This window comes from Trachemys scripta, chromosome 2 (genome assembly GCF_013100865.1).
Source record: "Trachemys scripta elegans isolate TJP31775 chromosome 2, CAS_Tse_1.0, whole genome shotgun sequence".
NCBI classification, from domain to species: Eukaryota; Metazoa; Chordata; order Testudines; family Emydidae; genus Trachemys; species Trachemys scripta.
The window spans coordinates 196522067-196540710 of record NC_048299.1 but is presented as its reverse complement, the minus strand read 5'-3'; the positions used below and the strand labels follow the sequence as shown (position 1 = coordinate 196540710).

The window sequence follows — 18644 nt, the reverse complement described above, 5'->3', positions numbered from 1 at the left end:
TCATGGACAGGTCACGGGCCGTAAATTTTTGTTTACTGCCTGTGACCTGTCCATGATTTGTACTATATACCCCTAACTAAAGCTTGGGCTGTGGGTGATCTGGGAAGGGCGGTCCGGGGGTGCCGTGGAGGGGGATGGGTGGGTTGGCCCAGGACCCCTGCTGGTGCTGGGCGGGGGGGTAAGAGGGGAGAGAACAGGTGGCAGCACGTGACCCCGGACCCCCACTGGTCCTGAGTGGGAGGGTTGGCGGGGCTGGCAGGCTCCCCACCTGGCTCCGCGCAGCTCCTCGGAAGCGGATGGCATGTCCCTGCAGTTCCTAGGAGGAGTGAAGGCCAGAGGGCTCCGTGCACTGCCTCCGCCACGAGCTCCGGCTTCACAGCTTCCATTGGCCAGGAACCACAGCCAATGGGAACTCAGGGGGCGGCCCTGGTGGCGCCTCTCCCTAGGAGCTACAGGGACATGCCAGCCACTTCCGGGGAGCCCTCCCCGCCCTCCCAAGGTAAGCGCTGCCCCACGCTCCAACCCCCAGCCCTGAGTCCCCCACCCAAACTGCTGTTGAGCCCTGAGGCTAGCCACACTGGCTGCTACAGAAGTCACAGGGGTCACCAAAAGTCACAGAAATCATCCGTGATGGACACGAAGCCTTATGAATAGCACTGGAGGGGGACTCTCATTCAACTATGCAACATTCAGTGCAAGTCCCTGTTTCTGCCTTCAAACTTAATTATACAATATGCCCACAATAAAAAGAACTGCCTCAGTTTCTCATTTGAGCCAGCTGAGAGATGGTGAAAATCAGAAGAAAACCAATCATCATGGTTCAAGTGTGACAGTGATGGAAATCAGCTGTCAAAAAATGAAGGTGTCTACATTAGTTTAGTCTGATCTCGCAGCACGTGCTTTTGATACTTGGGCTTGGTTCTGGTGTAATTCTAACAATGAAGCCAGAGTACCACCATATAGAGATTTGAGTCAAACTAAGCAAGTACAAAGCACAAATAATTTAAAATTTTCAATTGTTTATAAGTTTTACAAGCAAGTTTAAAAAATAACCTAAGTCACAAAAATAGCACTTCTTACCATACAAAATTAGTAATTTTATTTAATGCTGCAGTGTAGATTGAAAAGATACAAGTATTCAAACTCTCTTTAACCAGCTTCAACAAGACAGATCTATCTCCATTTGTAACAAGTTTTTCATTTGTTTTAAGATGCACAATGAATGTTCAAATTGACTGTCTTAAAGAAATAGGTTACGGCCTGATATTACATCTGTACCATGCATGAAACTCACAATGAAGTTAATGGCAGTATTATTCACAGAGCAGCTGCAGAATCAGGCCCACAGTATGACAAAACTGGAAGCAAATTCTACAGTGCACAAAAAGCTTAAAATGCCGCTTTTGCTGACTAGCCAAATACCAGTCCAGACCATAAATACACTACTCTTGCTAAAGGAAACAAAGCAGATTAGAGCTCAGGTCTCAGTACTCAGTCTTTCTTCTACAAACGGATATGTCAAATTGACAGTTATGCATGAAAGCTTTAGGCTGCAGACTTGCTCATTCCTTTTGGTCATCACTATAGCAATAAAGACTGCCGATATTACTGCACCAAAGCGTACATAGCTCTACATTAAGCTATTTTCCCCAGACACACACGTTCTATTTTCACATGTGCTGAGAACCCAAAACTAACAGGAGGTCCTGGGAGATGCTAGTGCTCAGCACAGTTGGAAAAACAAAAATAGGCAAACTGCTGCTATAGATGCATAGATTTAAAAAGCAAAACCTAAGCCGGAAAGTGCCCTAGAAACAATAAATAAATAAATGGAGATATCCCATCTCCTAGAACTGGAAGGGACCTTGAAAGGTCATCGAGTCCAGCCCCCTGCCTTCACTAGCAGGACCAAGTACTGATTTTGCCCCAGATCCCTAAGTGGCCCCCTCAAGGGCTGAACTCACAACCCTGGGTTTAGCAGGCCAATGCTCAAACCACTGAGCTATCCCTCCCCCTGAAACAATGGTTTACCACTATTTTGTATATATTTAAATATATTTTAAAACAACACTGCTATCTTATTTTTATTCAGCATGGCTACTTATCTATCAATAACATTTGCTCATATAAACATAAAAAACATGCATTATAAATTAACATGGTAGTCCTTGGTAGCACTATTTGCCTTGAAAAACAATATGTTCTGTGATTCTGGAAGAAAGAAAAGGAGTAAGGGAGACGAAGACCAAAAGCAATTTTCTCCTTATGTTAGATCTATACAGGTTTCTCAAACTCCCACAGCATTCCTGCTATGAAGTATAAATAATGTTTGTGCCTCCTGTGATGTCAGGCCTCTCTTGCTACTGAAATCATCCTCCTCTCTTGTTACTTCAACAGTAGCATCACCTCTCCAGATGTGAGTGAGTATCTCCATAACTTCCTGTTTCTTACTACATCAAATTTAATCTACACATCCTCACTTAGAAAGCCCTACATATATAATTTTACTGCACCTACTTCCCTGTTCTCATTTCTCCTTATTCAACCCCATCCCCATCTCTCTTCCCAGTCCTCTTGCCTCACTATTTCATTTTCTTCCTTCTATTCTTGACTTCACACCTCAAACATCCAAAAGTTTCAATATGTTCCATCAGCAAAGCCCTCTTCCCACCTTCAAATTGCTCCTAAAACCCCCACTACTACAAGAAAAAAAAATCCTTCCTTCCACCTCATCAACAATTCTCATGTCCTCCTTTACCTCAGCATTTTATGGCATCATGTGATTGATTTGACCAACATAGGGCCTGAACTCTGCAAGCCCTCTGCATGTGAAACTCCTATTGAAGCCTATGGGAGTTTTGCAAGGAAGGCTTACAGGATTAGTTAGGCTCCCTTCAATTGTCAACTCTTTGGGCTGGTCTACACTGGGGGGGGGGGGGTTGGGAATCGATCAAAGATACGTAACTTCAGCTACGCTATTCGTGTAGGTCAGGGGTCTCAAACACGCAGCCCGCGGGCCGACCCACCAAACTCCTCCGCCCCCCCCCCCCAGTTATTTTATGTGGCAGCTAAGCTCCCTGCTCCCCAATGTTTGGGGCCAGGTCTCTCCCCCGGCCCTGCCTGCCACTCCCACGAGTCTCCCGAGTGTCCCCTGGCCTCACTTGCTGCCCCCTCACCACTTGCAGCCTGCAGCTCATGCTGACTCCACTCCGCTCTGCTGGCTTCTGGCATCACCTGCTGCTGCAGGGTCCTAGTGCCCACCTCCACTCTGGCAAGAGCAGGCTGCCCTTCCCCTTCCCTTCTGCCCTAGTTCTGAGCCTCTCCAATGCCCCAAACCCCTCATCCCCAGCCCCACAGCACTCACCCCTGCACCCCCTCCTGTCCCCATACTCCATCCCAGAGCCTGCACCCCCCACCTCCCTGCCCCAACCCAGAGCCTGCAGCCAGCACCCAAACTTCATCCCAGAGCCTGCACCCCAGACCCCCTCCCCCACCCAACTCCCTCCCAGAGCCTTAGGCAGGTGGGGGTGCAGTGGGCACCACCAAAATTTCTACAAACCTGCCACCCCTGGAAGAGGCAGAGTGACGGTGCAGCCCTGTGCAGTGGGGGGGCTTTAACAGAAGTAAATCTAACTAAATGCGTGTTTTGTCCTTTGAGTGAGGTGCATTATACAGTTGGTGGCGCTTAGCACTTTCCAGGAAGGAGGGGAGGGGGGAGGAGCAGGGAGCCGCGCGTTCAGGGGTGGAGGTGGAGAAGAGACGGGGCAGGGGCGGGGCCAGGGGCAGTGAGGGGGGGGTGTCAGTGATGCGGCCCTTGGGCCAATGCACTAGTCCTTATGTGGCCCTCCTGGTCATTTGAGTTTGATACCCCTGGCGTAGGTGAAGTCGAAGTATCTTAGTTCGACTTACCTGGCCATCCTCATGGCGGCAAGTTGACCGCTGCAGCTCCCCCGTCGACTCCGCTTACTCCTCCTGCCGAGGTGGAGTACGGGCGTCGATTTGGGGATCGATTTATCGCGTCTAGACGAGACGCGATAAATCGATCCCTGATAGATCAATTACTACCCGCCGATCTGGCGGGTAGTGTAGACGTGGCCTTTAGGGCAGAGAATGTACCTTCATCTACAAATTGCGAAGTATCATGTAAATTTGGGATACCTGATTACATAATATAAACTTTTGTTGAGATCTACTAATGAAAAGCACAATAGATGAGTTACGTATTATTAGTTGTTTTGGTAAAGCACTATTGAGAAAAGCTGCAGGGGAGGGGAAGAAAGTCTCCTTCTGCGAGAAAAAAAAAATCAATCACAAAATACATTATGGAATTCTTAAGGCCTATTTTAAATATGGAAGGGGAGGGAAAACACACTGATCTAATGTTAAAAGCTTTGATCTTCCTCCATTAGCCCATTATGATCTTTCATACTACATACCTGAATCATCAGCTAATCTGCTGATTCTCTCCAGCACAGCAATACAATCTCTCTCATCATCGCTGACTTCCTTCAAAGTGTCCAGCAAACTTCGAGCCACCATTTGCCTAGTTCATGAGAGAATAAATATCATACAATTTTTGGAAGCAGTAACGTAACTTTTTGATTACTCAATATTTCTTGGTGTGGATGAGTTTTCTAACCAGACCATAAAAATGGATCTAAATAATTTTACATTAATAACTTTAGTTAAAATAATCTTAAAAATACTCTAAGGATTTTTAGAGCTATGCTATATATAAGAACTATTAACATTAAATGTAAAAAGTTGAATTAATGTTAACAGTCTCTCTCCAATTTACAAGGGCAAGGGAAATCAGAGGTGACGTCAGCAACCTGGGATTATTCCCCATCCTCCAGGGGGTGTGGGGGTTGAGAGAGTCAGATTTTCATCCTCAACTTGAACTCCCCTACTTGGCTGAAGCAAGGTGAGGCAAGACCCTTGCTTTTAAACAGTTTTTGATACAACTACGGGTTATCTCCACTAATGAAAGTATGAGCACTCAGTAAAGACTAACTATAGCCAAATTAAAGATAATCTACCAACGCTGCATTTTGTGCAAAGCCTACACAAAGTCATGTACATGCACCATGAATATAAACACATGTACAGCTCTGTTTATGCTTGAGTAACAGATATGCAGCATTCATGTAAATCAGAACCACCTTACGCACTACTTTTAACTCATGAAATTTTTTATAATAAACCCAAAACATCTTGATATTGACACTACAGACTAGTCTAGAAATTTAAAGGACAAGATCCAAGTTTTAACCAAAATTGTAATTTGTTAGTGACATGGATGGCTCTAAACAGGATGTGTTCAGACAACATAGTTAATGACTGGTTAGTAATCGTAGTCGCTACCAGCTTTCCTCCTTGTAAGCAGCCTACACTAGCATATGATTTTCTTTCTGAAACCAGTTTTGCACTTTTTGGCAGCATAGATGGGATATACACAACTATCCGCAGTTTGGATGGTCCTCTAGCTCTCTATGTAGTGAGGCAACCCAGACAACAGTGCATTGCCCCCAGAGGCTGCTGGCTCTTTGTGCCTGTCCTTCAAGCAACCTATCCCATTCCTGACACAGTAAGGGATAACCGCCTAGATATTCTCAGAATGGACTGGTACAAACACAGTGATGTAAGTGTGGACAGAAAGTTTGTTGACAAATGGGAGGGCCATGGAAAAATTCAGCTGTGCGGACAAATCAACCACATAATTAAAACTGGATCACATAAGAGTGTCACAGACTGGTTACTAATAAATGGCTGTATTTCTCACATACACAGGGCCTTAGGAACTTTGCAATTCATTTAACTGGAGCCAGGAAAATACAGACAATTTCCATGAATGTCAAGCCTCAACATTAACAATCATTTAAAACTTTCTAGAATTAAAATGAGTAAACTTTTCCACAATATCAAAAGTAATCCATCCACATTACACACTAACCATCTGCAAAACTGTTCTAAATGAAAAAAAATATATTTTAAGAAACTCTTTTCTTGTATATCTTCTTAAAAAATACAACAAACTGTAGAAACGCTTCACTTTTTCCAAGTCTGCTCTTGAAATGAGATCACCCATGCCAAGTTTCAACCTGGAAAAAGTGTTTTACATCTCTAAATAGAGAAACAGCTAATAAAAGCATGCTCATTGACTATAATGGAACAAAAACATTCCAGCTTGATCAGGATTCATGCTTTGTCCAAATTTTTTAATCATCAAATGACCAGAAGTATCTATGTAGTGCTCATAAAAGGGTAAGTTTACCCTGAAAACTAAGCTTGTGTGTAAGAAACTCTGTGAGGGATGTAAATGACCTCCCTTCCTTCAACTAGCAGGCAAGCTGCCATCTCCCAGCCCTACCTCTGCCACTCTGCATCTTTTCCCCAAGGCTTCATTGACCATTGGAAGCTTAGACAGAGAATCATAGGGAAAGAATGATTACTTACCCTAGAGTGCATGGTTCTTCAAGATATTGTACTCAATGTGGATCCTACTATAGAATGGGCATGCACATCATGCACAAAAGATTAATATCTTCTAAATAGCTGGGTCCTTTGATGCCATTTATGCACCGTATGCCCCCCTATGGTCCCACACAAGGGCATAAAGAGCAGGACAGCCAAGACCCTCCCTCAATTCCCTCACAATTCAAAACCCATAGTTGCTTAGAACTCCCTAAAGTGAGTATTGAGGATGGGTCACAAGAGCCACATTGATTACACCTTGGGAGTGGGATGGAATCACAGTCACTGTAGGTAAGTAACTGTTCTTTCTTCTTTAATTATGTGTAACTGGTGATTGGAAAGCAGTGGCCTCACTGGATGGTGGGAACGAGGAATTTCAGCTATATTACTCAAATAACGATTGAAGCGCTGCTCTCCCAAACTCGGCATCCAACCTAGTTGCTAAGTCAAGGATATAATGTTTAACAAAGGTCAATGAGTTGTCCATTGTTGCTACCTTGCAGATCTCAGCATATTCCTGAAGCAGGCCGGAGACAATGCCTGTGCCATGGTGGAGTGAGCCTTGACATTTGGAGGAGAGGGTGGCCAGACATCTGATAAAACAGATGGAAATACAGTGCATGATCCACACAGATTCTCTGTGATGAGATCACCTGGCCTTTCAAAAGAATGACCGTAACCAGAAAGAGGCAAGGGGACAGGCTTAAAAGGCTTGGCCCTGTCAATGTAATAGCGTATGACTCTGGAAATGTTTACAGTACTTAGCTTCTTTTATCCTGCGTCAAGTCAGATTTTGGGAAGAAAATATGCAGATTGAATGAATAGTTTAGGTGGAATTCTGAGACTAACTTAGGGATGAATCTGGGATGCAGATATAGCACAACTTTGTCCCTGTGAAAGAACATACAGGCAGGTCCAGCCATGAGAATTTAGAGCTCACTGATCCTCCTGGCCCAGATGATGGCAACCAGAAAAACCATCTTAAGGGTAAGATGGCGCAATGAACAGTGTGCAAGCTGTTAAGAAGGAGGTGCTTTAGGAGGAAGAGGTGGAGGACCCATATCAAAGTTGGATCTCTAACCAGTGGGTAAGCCTGCAGAAGACTTTTGAGAAACCTGGATACAGTTGGGGGTACAGTGGAGCATGACTGAACCACAGAGTGATGTGCTGATATTCTTGCAGGGTGAACCATGAAAGCAGGCCAGCATGCTTTAAGTGTGGCATGTAGTTGAGGATCTTAGGTATTGGGGCTGCTACCAGGTCTAGATTGCATTGGGCTGCCCATATGAAGAACTTCTTCCATTTCAAAGAGCACCTCTTTCCCGTATATGGCTTTCTGCTCTGTATGAGTATTTCCTGAATTGCTGGAAGCAGTCTTTGTTAATAGTGCTCCATCAGCCAATATTCAAGTCATCAGGTGCAATGACAGTGAGTCTGGGTGCAGAATATGACCACGATTCTGTGACATTATGTCTGGGCAGCCTGGAAGTTGGATGGAGTGGCAAATGGACACAAGCAATAGGTCCAAAAGCCAAAACTGCTTCAGCCAGTAAAGAGTTCCAAGGGTCAAAGTGGCTTTGCCCCTTCTGACCTTGGCTATCAACCTGGGGATCAGGGGAAAAATTGGTGGAAATGCAATCAGGACTTGAGTCTATTGTTGCAAGAAGCAGCCTGGCAACAAAACTGGGCATTTTATTCCACTGGAGCAAAATTTGGCACTGTTCCTGGTGGCAAAAAGATCAACTGTAGAAATCCCAAATTGACCAAATATCAGCTCTGTGATGGATTTCCACAGCAACCACCCATTGTTGGCTACTGCAGGTCTGCTCAAGAAGTCTGTTAGGTTGTTGATTTCTGGAAGAGAACGAGCCAATGGAGTTATCCCATTTGGGCAGCACGTCACAGCTTGATGGCTTCCTATCAAAGGGATAATGATCCAGCTCCTCCCTGCCTATTTATATAGTGTATTGACCATTAAGATCTGTACCATGGAGTTCCATAGGAGGGTAGAAAATGCCATACAAGCCAGTCTATGGGCATGAGCTCCGGAATGTTTATGTTTCAAGTCATCTTGGGACCAGGTTCCCTAGATCTACAAATGGTTTAGATGGGCCCCCTATCCTGTTCCTGATGTGTCTATAATGAGTATCATTGTCAGAGGGGGCAGAGTATTTAACATTTTTTGGTCTGTTCTTGGGGTTTAACCACCAACTACACTCTCTCAAAACTTGGAGTGGAACTGTGACCCTCTTGCTTATGTGGTGTTTGGACAAGGACTACTCTCCCCTCAGCCAAAGTTGTAGAGATCAAAGGTGAAGTTTGGAAAGTGGTGTCATTTATGTGCCCACCAACAAGTGGCCATGTAGACCTCAGCAAGTCTACATTGTTATAACTGGACTTGACTTAGGTTGTTTATTATTGATCGGAAAGAGTGGAACCTGTCCTCTGGAGATAGACTTTCACCAATGGAGAGTTGATTGTAACTTGTATGAACTCTATCATTTGTGATGGAATGAGACAAGATTTAGACTCCTGCCTCTGATCAGCCAATCCTCTAGGTACAGGTAAACTTGAATGTCCCCTCTGAGTGTACTGCTGCTAACACCACTAAGCAATTTGTCAAGATTTTCGATCCCATGGAAAGTTCAAATGGCAGTGCCTTGTACTGGTAATGTTTGGGACCCACTGTACATCATAGGTACTTCCTAAAGATGGCTATATGGAAGTATATGTCCTGTAAGTTGAGCCGCTAATCAGTTTTGAGCTTGAAGAGATGGAATGAGGGAGGCTAGTTTTACCATCCTGAACCTGAGGTAATGTATGTATTTGTGGCATCTCCATAGATCTACCATAGGACAAAGAGCCATTTTCTTCAGAAGAAAGAGGAAATACAGAAAAAGAAGCCTCTTCCCCTGTATTTGGGTAGCACCTCCTTTGGCTCCTAGACAAAGCGATTAAACCACTTCTGCCTGCAGTAGGTTCTTGTGAGAGAAGTCCCTGAAGAGGGAGAGGGAAATGGGGTGGAGGCGGGCTAAGGAATGAAATTTGATAGAAACCATCACCAACAACTATCCTGACACCCTTCTTTCTGGTGGCAGACCACAGCTGATGCAAGGAGCAAGATGGCTTCCGAAGTTTATGTTCACTAAAGTTGCTCTGATGTGGCTCCCAACAGTCCTGTCAAATATGCTGATGTGCCACTGGTGCAGTATGTGTCACTGAGAAGTAGACTGGCATCTCCTGATGTATCTGGGCTTTTTCCTGAGTGGATAACTGTGCTCTCTGATGCGATAGGACAGGCTCTTGTGTCTCATCTGAGGTATGTAACAGTATGATTTTTAATAAAGAGACAGTGCATAGATTCCAAAGGAACGCACGGTAGCCTTCAAATCCTTCAAAGAATGCAGATCATTGTGTGATCGCTGAGCAACTCCGTCCCTTCATAGGATAGGTTCTCTACAGTGGCTTGCACCTCCTTTGGACTTCTTGATGCCTGAAGCCGAGATCCTTCTTATACTGACTGCCACAGCTGCCCCAATGAACACAGCTATTCACAAGACTTCTATCTTGTGCACACAAGGCAAGTACGCATCTACAGTTGGATCCACCGTTATATACTCAAAGAACCATAGATAACTTTACTCAGCACACCAAACTCCTCTTAATCGCTTGCTGATTTGGAACCAGCATCGAGACTTCTCCACAGAGCACAGGTGATGCAGAGACTCTCTCTATACACAGCCATTTTATCCCTTTCTTCCCCCAATTTCTATCACAGGGTCTAAGTGGTGCAAGACTCTTTTATCAGAGTTTTTCATAAGAAATGAATTTCACCCTACAAGCACACATTTAGAAAAAAAATAAAGGAAGGTTAGAAGAAAGTTGCCATTTGCTTTCTGCAGGCATTCTAAATCAGGATTTGGAAGATTTTTCAAGTTTACAAAAAAATAGGACTTGAAACCAGCCATTTTTCTACGAGTAATTAGAATATTTGTCAAACAAAGAAACAAACCTAAAAGAGTTTCTGCATCAATTCCCAATTTTACACTGAACTTCAGTGTACCACTATGAATGGAAAGATTAATACCCACTCACACCCCCCACCCCTTGGACTTGGCAAATATCAGAAGAGATTATAAAGTAGATTAAGACTACTAACACTGACTTGAGAACAATGGTAAATCTATAACTCCAACTTCTGTTGACATCATTTCAACACACCTTCCTAATCTAAACTCTGAGTCTATGTTTTGAAGATAAAGTATACTTTAGCAGTCTTTCCTCAGAAATGGAATAATTTTCATTTGAAATGTATACACATAACATTAAGTACAGTTATAAGAAAACGTACGTATCAACTCATAATGGGGTCATGGGGAAAAGAGAAATAAACCGATCATGCATGTGTAGGGAAGAAGGTAGTTTGAAGGGAAAAAAAAAGAAAGAAAAGATTTTATTAAGTGGAGTTGAAAACCTCTTGAGAATGCATGTGGAGGGAAAGTTAAGAATTATTCCTATTAAGTTTGAACCTCATAGGCTTGACATTTACAAAAAAGTTTTGTTTTCCTCACTAACTGGTTTTTATTACATATCACAATAAAATACCATAGGCCTTAGAAAGTTTATTTAAAAAACTACTACTTTGGTGATCTGCTGATTCAACCCTCAATTGCAAAACTGTGAGGAAACGTTGGGTGTCAGGAATTTCTCCACAGAAGTAAACCTAAATTAGCACCACGAACTATTAAATGCAAGATACTTGAAGAGGAAGAAAATTTTTCACGGCTATAACAAGCTAAACCTTAATAAATTAGAACATTTAAAAACATTAGTTCAGTCTGAAAAATGAAGGACCAGTCTGGTAAATTGGGGGCATGTCACTTTTAGGGACTATTCACATGCTTAATATTAAACACATGTAAATCTTTAAAGGACAGGGGCCCTAAATACCAAAATTAACAGGCTAATCTGCAATGTTACTGAAAAGTATATGGAAAGCAAGCTTAAAAATTAAGAACTGCACATAAACACATTATTAAAGGTAGTTTAGGTCTAAAATATAAGCTTTATTAAAATAAAACACCAAAAAAACTTTTACAGTAACTTATCTTAATATCAAAATGTTCATGATCTTTTAAAATTCCAACAAAAAGAGGTTTTGGTTTGGATTCGAACATTCCCTTGCAGCATGTGAAACCCAAACACTATTGCATACATAATACTATTGCACAAAAACCAGAACATGAAATAACTAGTCCACTTGCATTATTAAAAAACACACAGTGAGGAAAATAAACCAAGCACACAAAAGGTGAAAAAGTAAATTAGATTTTTAAAATGTTTCCAGTTTTAATACCCTAAAGAAGCAGTTCCCAAACTGTGGTCTGTGGACTACCAGTGGCCTACAGGATACTTGATAGTCTGCTGAGAGCTGGCAGGTCACAAGACGCTGGCGCTCCTTGTTTGCAGCTGCTACATTTCATTAAATAAATAATATTTTCCTAGTATAACTTTTCCACATAAATTATGACAGCCCTGTGGCAACTACTGCCATGTGATTGTTAATAGGAGGGGAAGTATCCACAGGATACTATTAGGATATGGTCCACTTTATGAAAAACTTTGAGGATCTCTGAGAATTAAAGTTACTTAACAGGTAAGAAATGTTTTGTTTTTGTTGTTGGGGGGGGGGGGAGGGTGAAGGGATTTGTATGTGGAGGGGGGATTAACATATGAATTTTAACCTGACAATGTATTTTTAAAAGAAATTTTTAGAACATTTACATGTCGCACAAATGAACTCTAATCAGATATCTAAATCCGATTAGTATACAATATGCACCTTGTTCTTTAAACAGAAACAGAATATTTAAAAAGCATACCTGTTAAATATGTTCTCACTTGCAGCGTACTTGTCCAGTCTTCCCAAAGGCGTCAACATTTCATCTTGTGAGACAAAGTCCAGGGCTGAAGGTATAATAATCACATCAGACTCTGAGCTGTAGTCATCCACACCAACTATCAGAGACATCAGAAATATTCCTTATAATCACAATACTTTAACACTAAAATGATTCCCTTTGTTGGTCTGAGGACAAGCAAGTCTAGGCAAGAATCTCTGTCTCAGATAAATATATATTGAACTACATTTTAAAAATACCCTCAGTTTCCTTTACAGTCGTTTTCCTTCTATGAAGCCCTCTTTATATAGGCCAGTGTTTAATCTCAAAACCTGTTTGCTTCAGCTTCAACTTCCCAAGTCTGAAATGTCACAAAATGTTTAAAGCTGCAGTAGTTACACAATATTTCCATTTGCATACATCAAATGACTGCTGACTAATCCTCTGACTCTTCAGTCAACTCAACTTTTTAAAAACATCTAGATTAAATATTTCAGTAAAATAAAAAAATCTATAACTATTGACAGGTGTAGTTTTTGCAGACAGTGTACATCTGGACTAAGGAGCAATTAAAGATTAATATTAATGCAATTAAAAATGTCTACTAAGCACAAAACATAAATGCACACAAATGAAAGCTGAGTACAAAAATGAACTTCAAATATTTGCTGTAACATTATAGTCCAATATCAAATGTAGAAAATATTTCCCAATGCATCTACTTCTATACTGAAAATATACATTGAAATATTACCTGCACATACACACACTTCAGTCTGAAAAGCAGCTTTATGCAGGCACATACTTGCATTCACATGCAGTCTCAGTAAAGTTACTGGGGCTGTGCATGGAGCAATGTGAAAGATGGGGGCTTAAGCTAAGTCTCTGAATGCGTATAACTCCTCTAAATTAATTGAAGGTTCAGTATAACAGACCAAGGACCCAATCCTGTCATCTTTACTTATGTGAGTCCCACTGAGCTCAAATGAGACTACTCTTATACCTAAAAACTGCGGGAACCCCAGGTCAAAGGTATTACCACTGTAGGTCTGACACCACAGCACTGTATAACTACTTTCTAGTCTGGCTATTTAAGTTCTGCTATATAACATTTTCAAGGCTAAAAACTTGGTATATCAGTCTAGGACTTATTTTTTAAAAGCAAAATCAGAAAAATAAACACACTCCTCTACTCACCTTTTATAAAATCATACTATGGGTATGTCTACAGTGCAATTACAAACCTGCAGCTGGCCAGTGACAGCTGACTTGGGCTCATGGGCTCAGGCTAAGGGGCTGTTTAATTGCAATGTAGACATTCGAACTCGGGATGGATCCTGCACTCTAGGACCTTGCAAGGTGGGAGCAACCCAAGCCTGAATGTCTACACCAGGGGTCGGCAACCTCTGGCACGTGGCTCGCCAGGGTAAGCACCGTTCCAGGCCAACCGGGGTGCTGGGAAGCGGCGCGGGTCGAGGGATGCGCCCCGTCCACATTGGCCTAGAGCAGTGAACCGCGGCCAGTGGGAGCCACAATCGGCCTAACCTGCAGACGCGGCAGGTAAACAAACTGGCTCGGCCCACCAGGGTGTTTACTTTGGCGAGCCGCATGCCAGAGGTTGCTGATCCCTGGTCTACACCGCAGTTAAACAGCCCCTTAGCCTGAGCCCCACAAGCTCAAGTCAGCTGGCACCGATCAGCGGCAGGTGTTTAATTGCAGTGCAGACATACCCTAAGAGTTCTGAAAGTTAACATTTCAGACATAATTTCTTTTCAATATTGCAAATGCATGCATCCATGATTTTCTGAATTGAATCCTAACACATTTTAGTTTTCAAAATGTGCCTTCCTTAAATATCACACTATTATATATTATGTTATCTTAAGGGAGTGATATTTTAGGACCTAATTATATTAACAGTGTTTCTTTATACGTAAAGCCATGTACCCATTTCCTACCTGGGCAATAAACTGCCATTCTATAATTGCTATAGAAGGAGATGACTAGGAAATATACATGAAAGTTAATGGATGGATGAGCAGCAAATATCCTGAAAGAAAAGCAAAGTAACCAAATTCTACAGTAGCTGGGAGTCAAATGTATGGGTTTCTTAAGGGAAATCAGGGAGAAAGGAAGAGAATAAGATTTGGGTAGGGAGGCAGCAGGGAACCAGCTTAGACCTTGGCTTCACTTGCGAATTACAGCGCTGTAAAGGCTCCCCCAGCACTGTAACTCACGCCCCGTCCACACTGGCAAGGCATTTGCAGCGCTGTATCTCCGTGGTTGCAGCGCTGCATGTACTCCACCTCTCGGAGAGGAATAGTGAGTATTGCGCTGCCACTGCAGCGCTGCGGCGCCAATGTGGCCGCCCAATGCGCTGTGAATGGCCTCCAGAATTATTCGGCAGTATCCCACAATGCCTGTTCTAGCCACTCTGGTCATCAGTTCAAACTCTACTGCCCTGGCCTCAGATAACCAACCATGTGACCGACCCTTTACATTCCCCAGGAATTTTAAAAATCCCCTTCCTGTTTGCTCAGCCCAACATGGCGTGGAGTGCTATCAGAGAATCTTTCCAGGTGACCATGCCTCCACGTGCCAAGCGAGCCCCAGCATGGAGCAATGGCGAGTTGCTGGACCTCATCAGTGTTTGGGGGGAGGAAGCTGTACAGTCCCAGCTGCGCTCCAGCCGTAGGAATTACGATACCTTCGGGAAGGTATCAAAGGACATGATGGAAAGGGGCCATGACCGGGACGCCCTGCAGTGCAGGATTAAAGTGAAGGAGCTGCGGAGTGCCTACTGCAAAGCCCGCGACGCAAACAGCCGCTCCCCCCACGACCTGCCGATTCTACAAAATGCTGGACGCGATATTTGGGGTTAACCCCACCTCCACTCCGAGCACCACCATGGACACGTCAGAGCCGGTGGGGGCGGGGGGAGGAGGAAAACGGGACTGATGGTGGTGGGCCGGATGGAGACACCCCGGAATCCCTGGAGCCATGCAGCCAGGAGCTCTTCTCGAGCCAGGAGGAAGGTAGCCAGACGCAGCAGCCGATACTTGGTGGAGGACAAACAGAAGAGCAGGTTCCCGGTAAGCGGTTTTTTTTTCCGGGAAGGAATTTTTTCAGTGCAGGCTCTTTGGGAGAGGAGGGTTAGGCATGCATGCCTAGATGCGGAATAGTACATTGATGTGGTTTATCACATCGTGGCAATTGGCCTCGGTAATCTCCTCAAATGTATCATCCAGAACGTGTGCAATGCGCTTGCGCAGGTTTATCGGGAGAGCCACCGTGGTCGTCCCAGCCAGGCTAACGTGTCCGCACCACTGTGCCGCGAGGGGTGAGGGGACCATTGCTACACACAGGCAAGCTGCATATGGGCCAGGGCGGAAGCTGTATTGCAGTAGAAGACCCTCCCTTGCTTCCCAGGTCACCCTCAGCAGCGAGATATTGTCCAGGACGAACTCCTGTGGAAAATGTTGGGACAGTGTTCAGTGTAGGTGCCCCCTGAAGCTGTTGGCTCTCCCCAAGGCACAGAAACCCAGAGGACAGTGCAGCCCTGAAACAATCAGTCCCCCTCACTCACCATTTTGAGGCTCCCGTGGGATGTGTGCTCTGTTTCGGACGGGAAAATTATGCTATTGTGTAGAGCCTGTGTGTTTTCTACTCCTTAAGTGTGGGGGGAATCATTACTCTGTCTGGTATAAACAATGCTGCCTCTGTTAAATGTTGCATTTTGCCTATACAGCTGCATTAACCTTGAGACCTCAGCCATCCCTCTTATCGCCTGCTCAGAGACTGCAAAGACTCAGGAAGAGACCACGAAAAAGCAAAGAAGACGTGCTGCAAGAAGTGATGCGGCAATCTATTAAAGAGAATGAGAAAGCACAGGACTGGAGGGAGAGAGAAAGCAGGATCCGCCAGGAAAATCCAGTGCACCAGCGGCAAAGCACCGCGCACCGGCAGCAAAGCACGGATCGGCTCATAAGCATCCTGGAGCGCCAAGCAGATGCTATCCAGGAGCTGGTAGCCATGCAGAAAGAGGAGCAGTACTGCAAACGCAAACGCCACCCCTCCCCCCCAACAGCCCTTGTCCCAAAAACTTTTTCCGTTGTGCCCCACTGTCACCTCCAACCCACTTTCTCCAACTTCCATGTTCTTCACGCCACCCGCTGCCTCCAACACCAGTATCTTCACCACCCAGCCCTGAAAACCACGACCCTTACCCTCTGCACTCAACCCCCATCACCAGGCAGTATAGCTGTCCTGAAGTGCAGCACTCACTACACACCACACCAGATAGGACATACGTGAATCTGTGATTGTACTGTTCCCCACTCCACCCCCTTGTTTCTTTTCAATAAATAAATTGTTTTTCTTTTCAATAAATGGATTTTTTGGCTTTGAAAACATTCTTTATTATTGTATAAAGTAAAATACTCCTTAGCCCAGGAAATAAACAGGCACTGCAAGTCTGCTTGTCTGCTAAGCAGACACTGATTCCTAAAGATTGGAACTACTGCACTTCACTCCCGTGCAGGGCACCAGATATCACTGCTGGTTTTCAGCCTCAAATTGCTCCCTCAAGGCATCCCTAATCCTTGCAACCCCGCGCTGGGCCTCTGTAATAGCCCTGCTCTCTGGCTGCGCAAATTCAGCCTCCAGGTGTTGAACCTCGGAGGTCCATGCCTGAGTGACGCTTTCACCCTTCCCTTCACGAATATTATGGAGGGCACAGCACACGGATATAACTCGGGGATGTTGTTTTCGGCCAAGTCCAGCTTCCCATACAGAGATCCCCAGCAGCCCTTTAAACGGCCAAAGGCACACTCCACAGTCATTCAGCACCGGCTCAGCCTGTAGTTGAACCTTTCCTTGCTGCTGTCAAGGCTCCCTGTGTAGGGTTTCATGAGCCCCGGCATTAACGGGTAAGCGAGATCTCCAAGGATCACAATGGGCATTTCAACTTCCCCTACCATGATCTTCTGCTCTGGGAAAAAAAGTCCCGGCCTGCATCTTCCTGAACAGCCAAGTGTTCCGAAAGATGCGTGTGTCATGCACTTTTCCGGGCCAGCTTGTGTTAATGTCAGTGAAACGCCCACGGTGATCCACAAGTGCCTGGAGAACCATAGAGAAATACCCCTTCCGATTAACATATCGGGTTCCTAGGTGCGGTGGTGCCAGAATAGGAATGTGCAACCCATCTATCGTCCCTCCACAGTTAGGGAACCCCATTTATGCAAAGCCATCCACTATTTCCTGCACGTTACCCAGAGTCACGGTTCTCCTGAGCAGGATGCGATTAATGGCCTTGCAAACTTGCATCAACATGATTCCAACGGTCGACTTTCCCACTCCAAACTGGTTTGCGACTGACCGGTAGCTGTCTGGAGTTGCCAGCTTCCAGATTGCAATAGCCACTTCTCCACTGGCACGGCAGCTCTCAATCTCGTGTCCTTGCGCCGCAGGGTGGGGGCGAGCTCCTCACGCAGTCCCATGAAAGTGGCTTTTCTAATCCGAAAGTTCTGCAGCCATTGCTCGTCATCCCAGGCTTCCATGACGATGTGATCCCACCATTCGGTGCTTGTTTCCCGAGCCCAAAAGCGGCGTTCCACGGTGCTGAGCATGTCCATGAATGCCACAAGCAATTTCGTGTCATATGCGTTACGCGGCTCGATAACATCGTCGGACTCCTCACCCTCACTCTCACTGTCACTTTGGAGCTTAAGAAATAGTTCGACAGCCAAACGTGACGTGCTGGCGAGACTCGTCAGCATTCGCCTCAGCAGTTCAGGCTCCATTTCCCGCAGACAGATCGCGCTGCACAGAAACCGCTGAAAGATGGCGCCAAAGGTGGACGGAAACAAAGGGATTTCTGGGATGCGAAGCGATGCATCACGGGGCATTGGGACAGGACCCAGAATCCCCCGCACCCACGCCCCCTTCCCACAACCCATGGCACCAGAATGGGAAAAGGTGCTCTGTGGGATAGCTGCCCATAATGCACCGCTCCCAATAGCACTGCAATTGCTGCAAATGTGGCCACGACAGTGCGCTGGGCAGCTGTCAGTGTGGACAGACTGCAGCACTTTCCCTACTCAGCTGCACGAAGTCAGATTTAACTCACAGCGCTGTACATCTGCAAGTGTAGCCAAGGCCTAAGTAGGGGAGATCTAGTGCAGTAGCAGCTGGGACGCAGGGAGGATAAGGTGGTGATAATGCTGCAGTTGGAGGGTAAGAGAAGATAGACACTCTGCAAACATGAAGTCA

General features: G+C 44.9%; 1 protein-coding gene across 6 annotated transcripts in view; it reads right to left on the bottom strand.

The window, feature by feature from the left end:
• PPP4R1 (protein phosphatase 4 regulatory subunit 1) overlaps positions 1–18644 on the bottom strand; it is a 100386-nt gene that overhangs the window by 57448 nt on the left and 24294 nt on the right. For 3 of the 6 annotated variants that reach the window (XM_034762605.1, XM_034762606.1, XM_034762608.1), the window contains 2 exons: positions 12357–12492; positions 4437–4543 (listed from right to left, as the gene is read on the bottom strand). The exons of 1 other annotated variant lie outside the window; for it this stretch is intronic. In XM_034762605.1, the coding sequence (XP_034618496.1) occupies positions 4437–4543; positions 12357–12492 (243 nt within the window). Of the gene's footprint in view, positions 1–4436; positions 4544–12356; positions 12493–18644 lie in introns of those variants that run through there. 2 more of the 6 variants (XM_034762607.1, XM_034762609.1) reach the window with 2 other exon arrangements.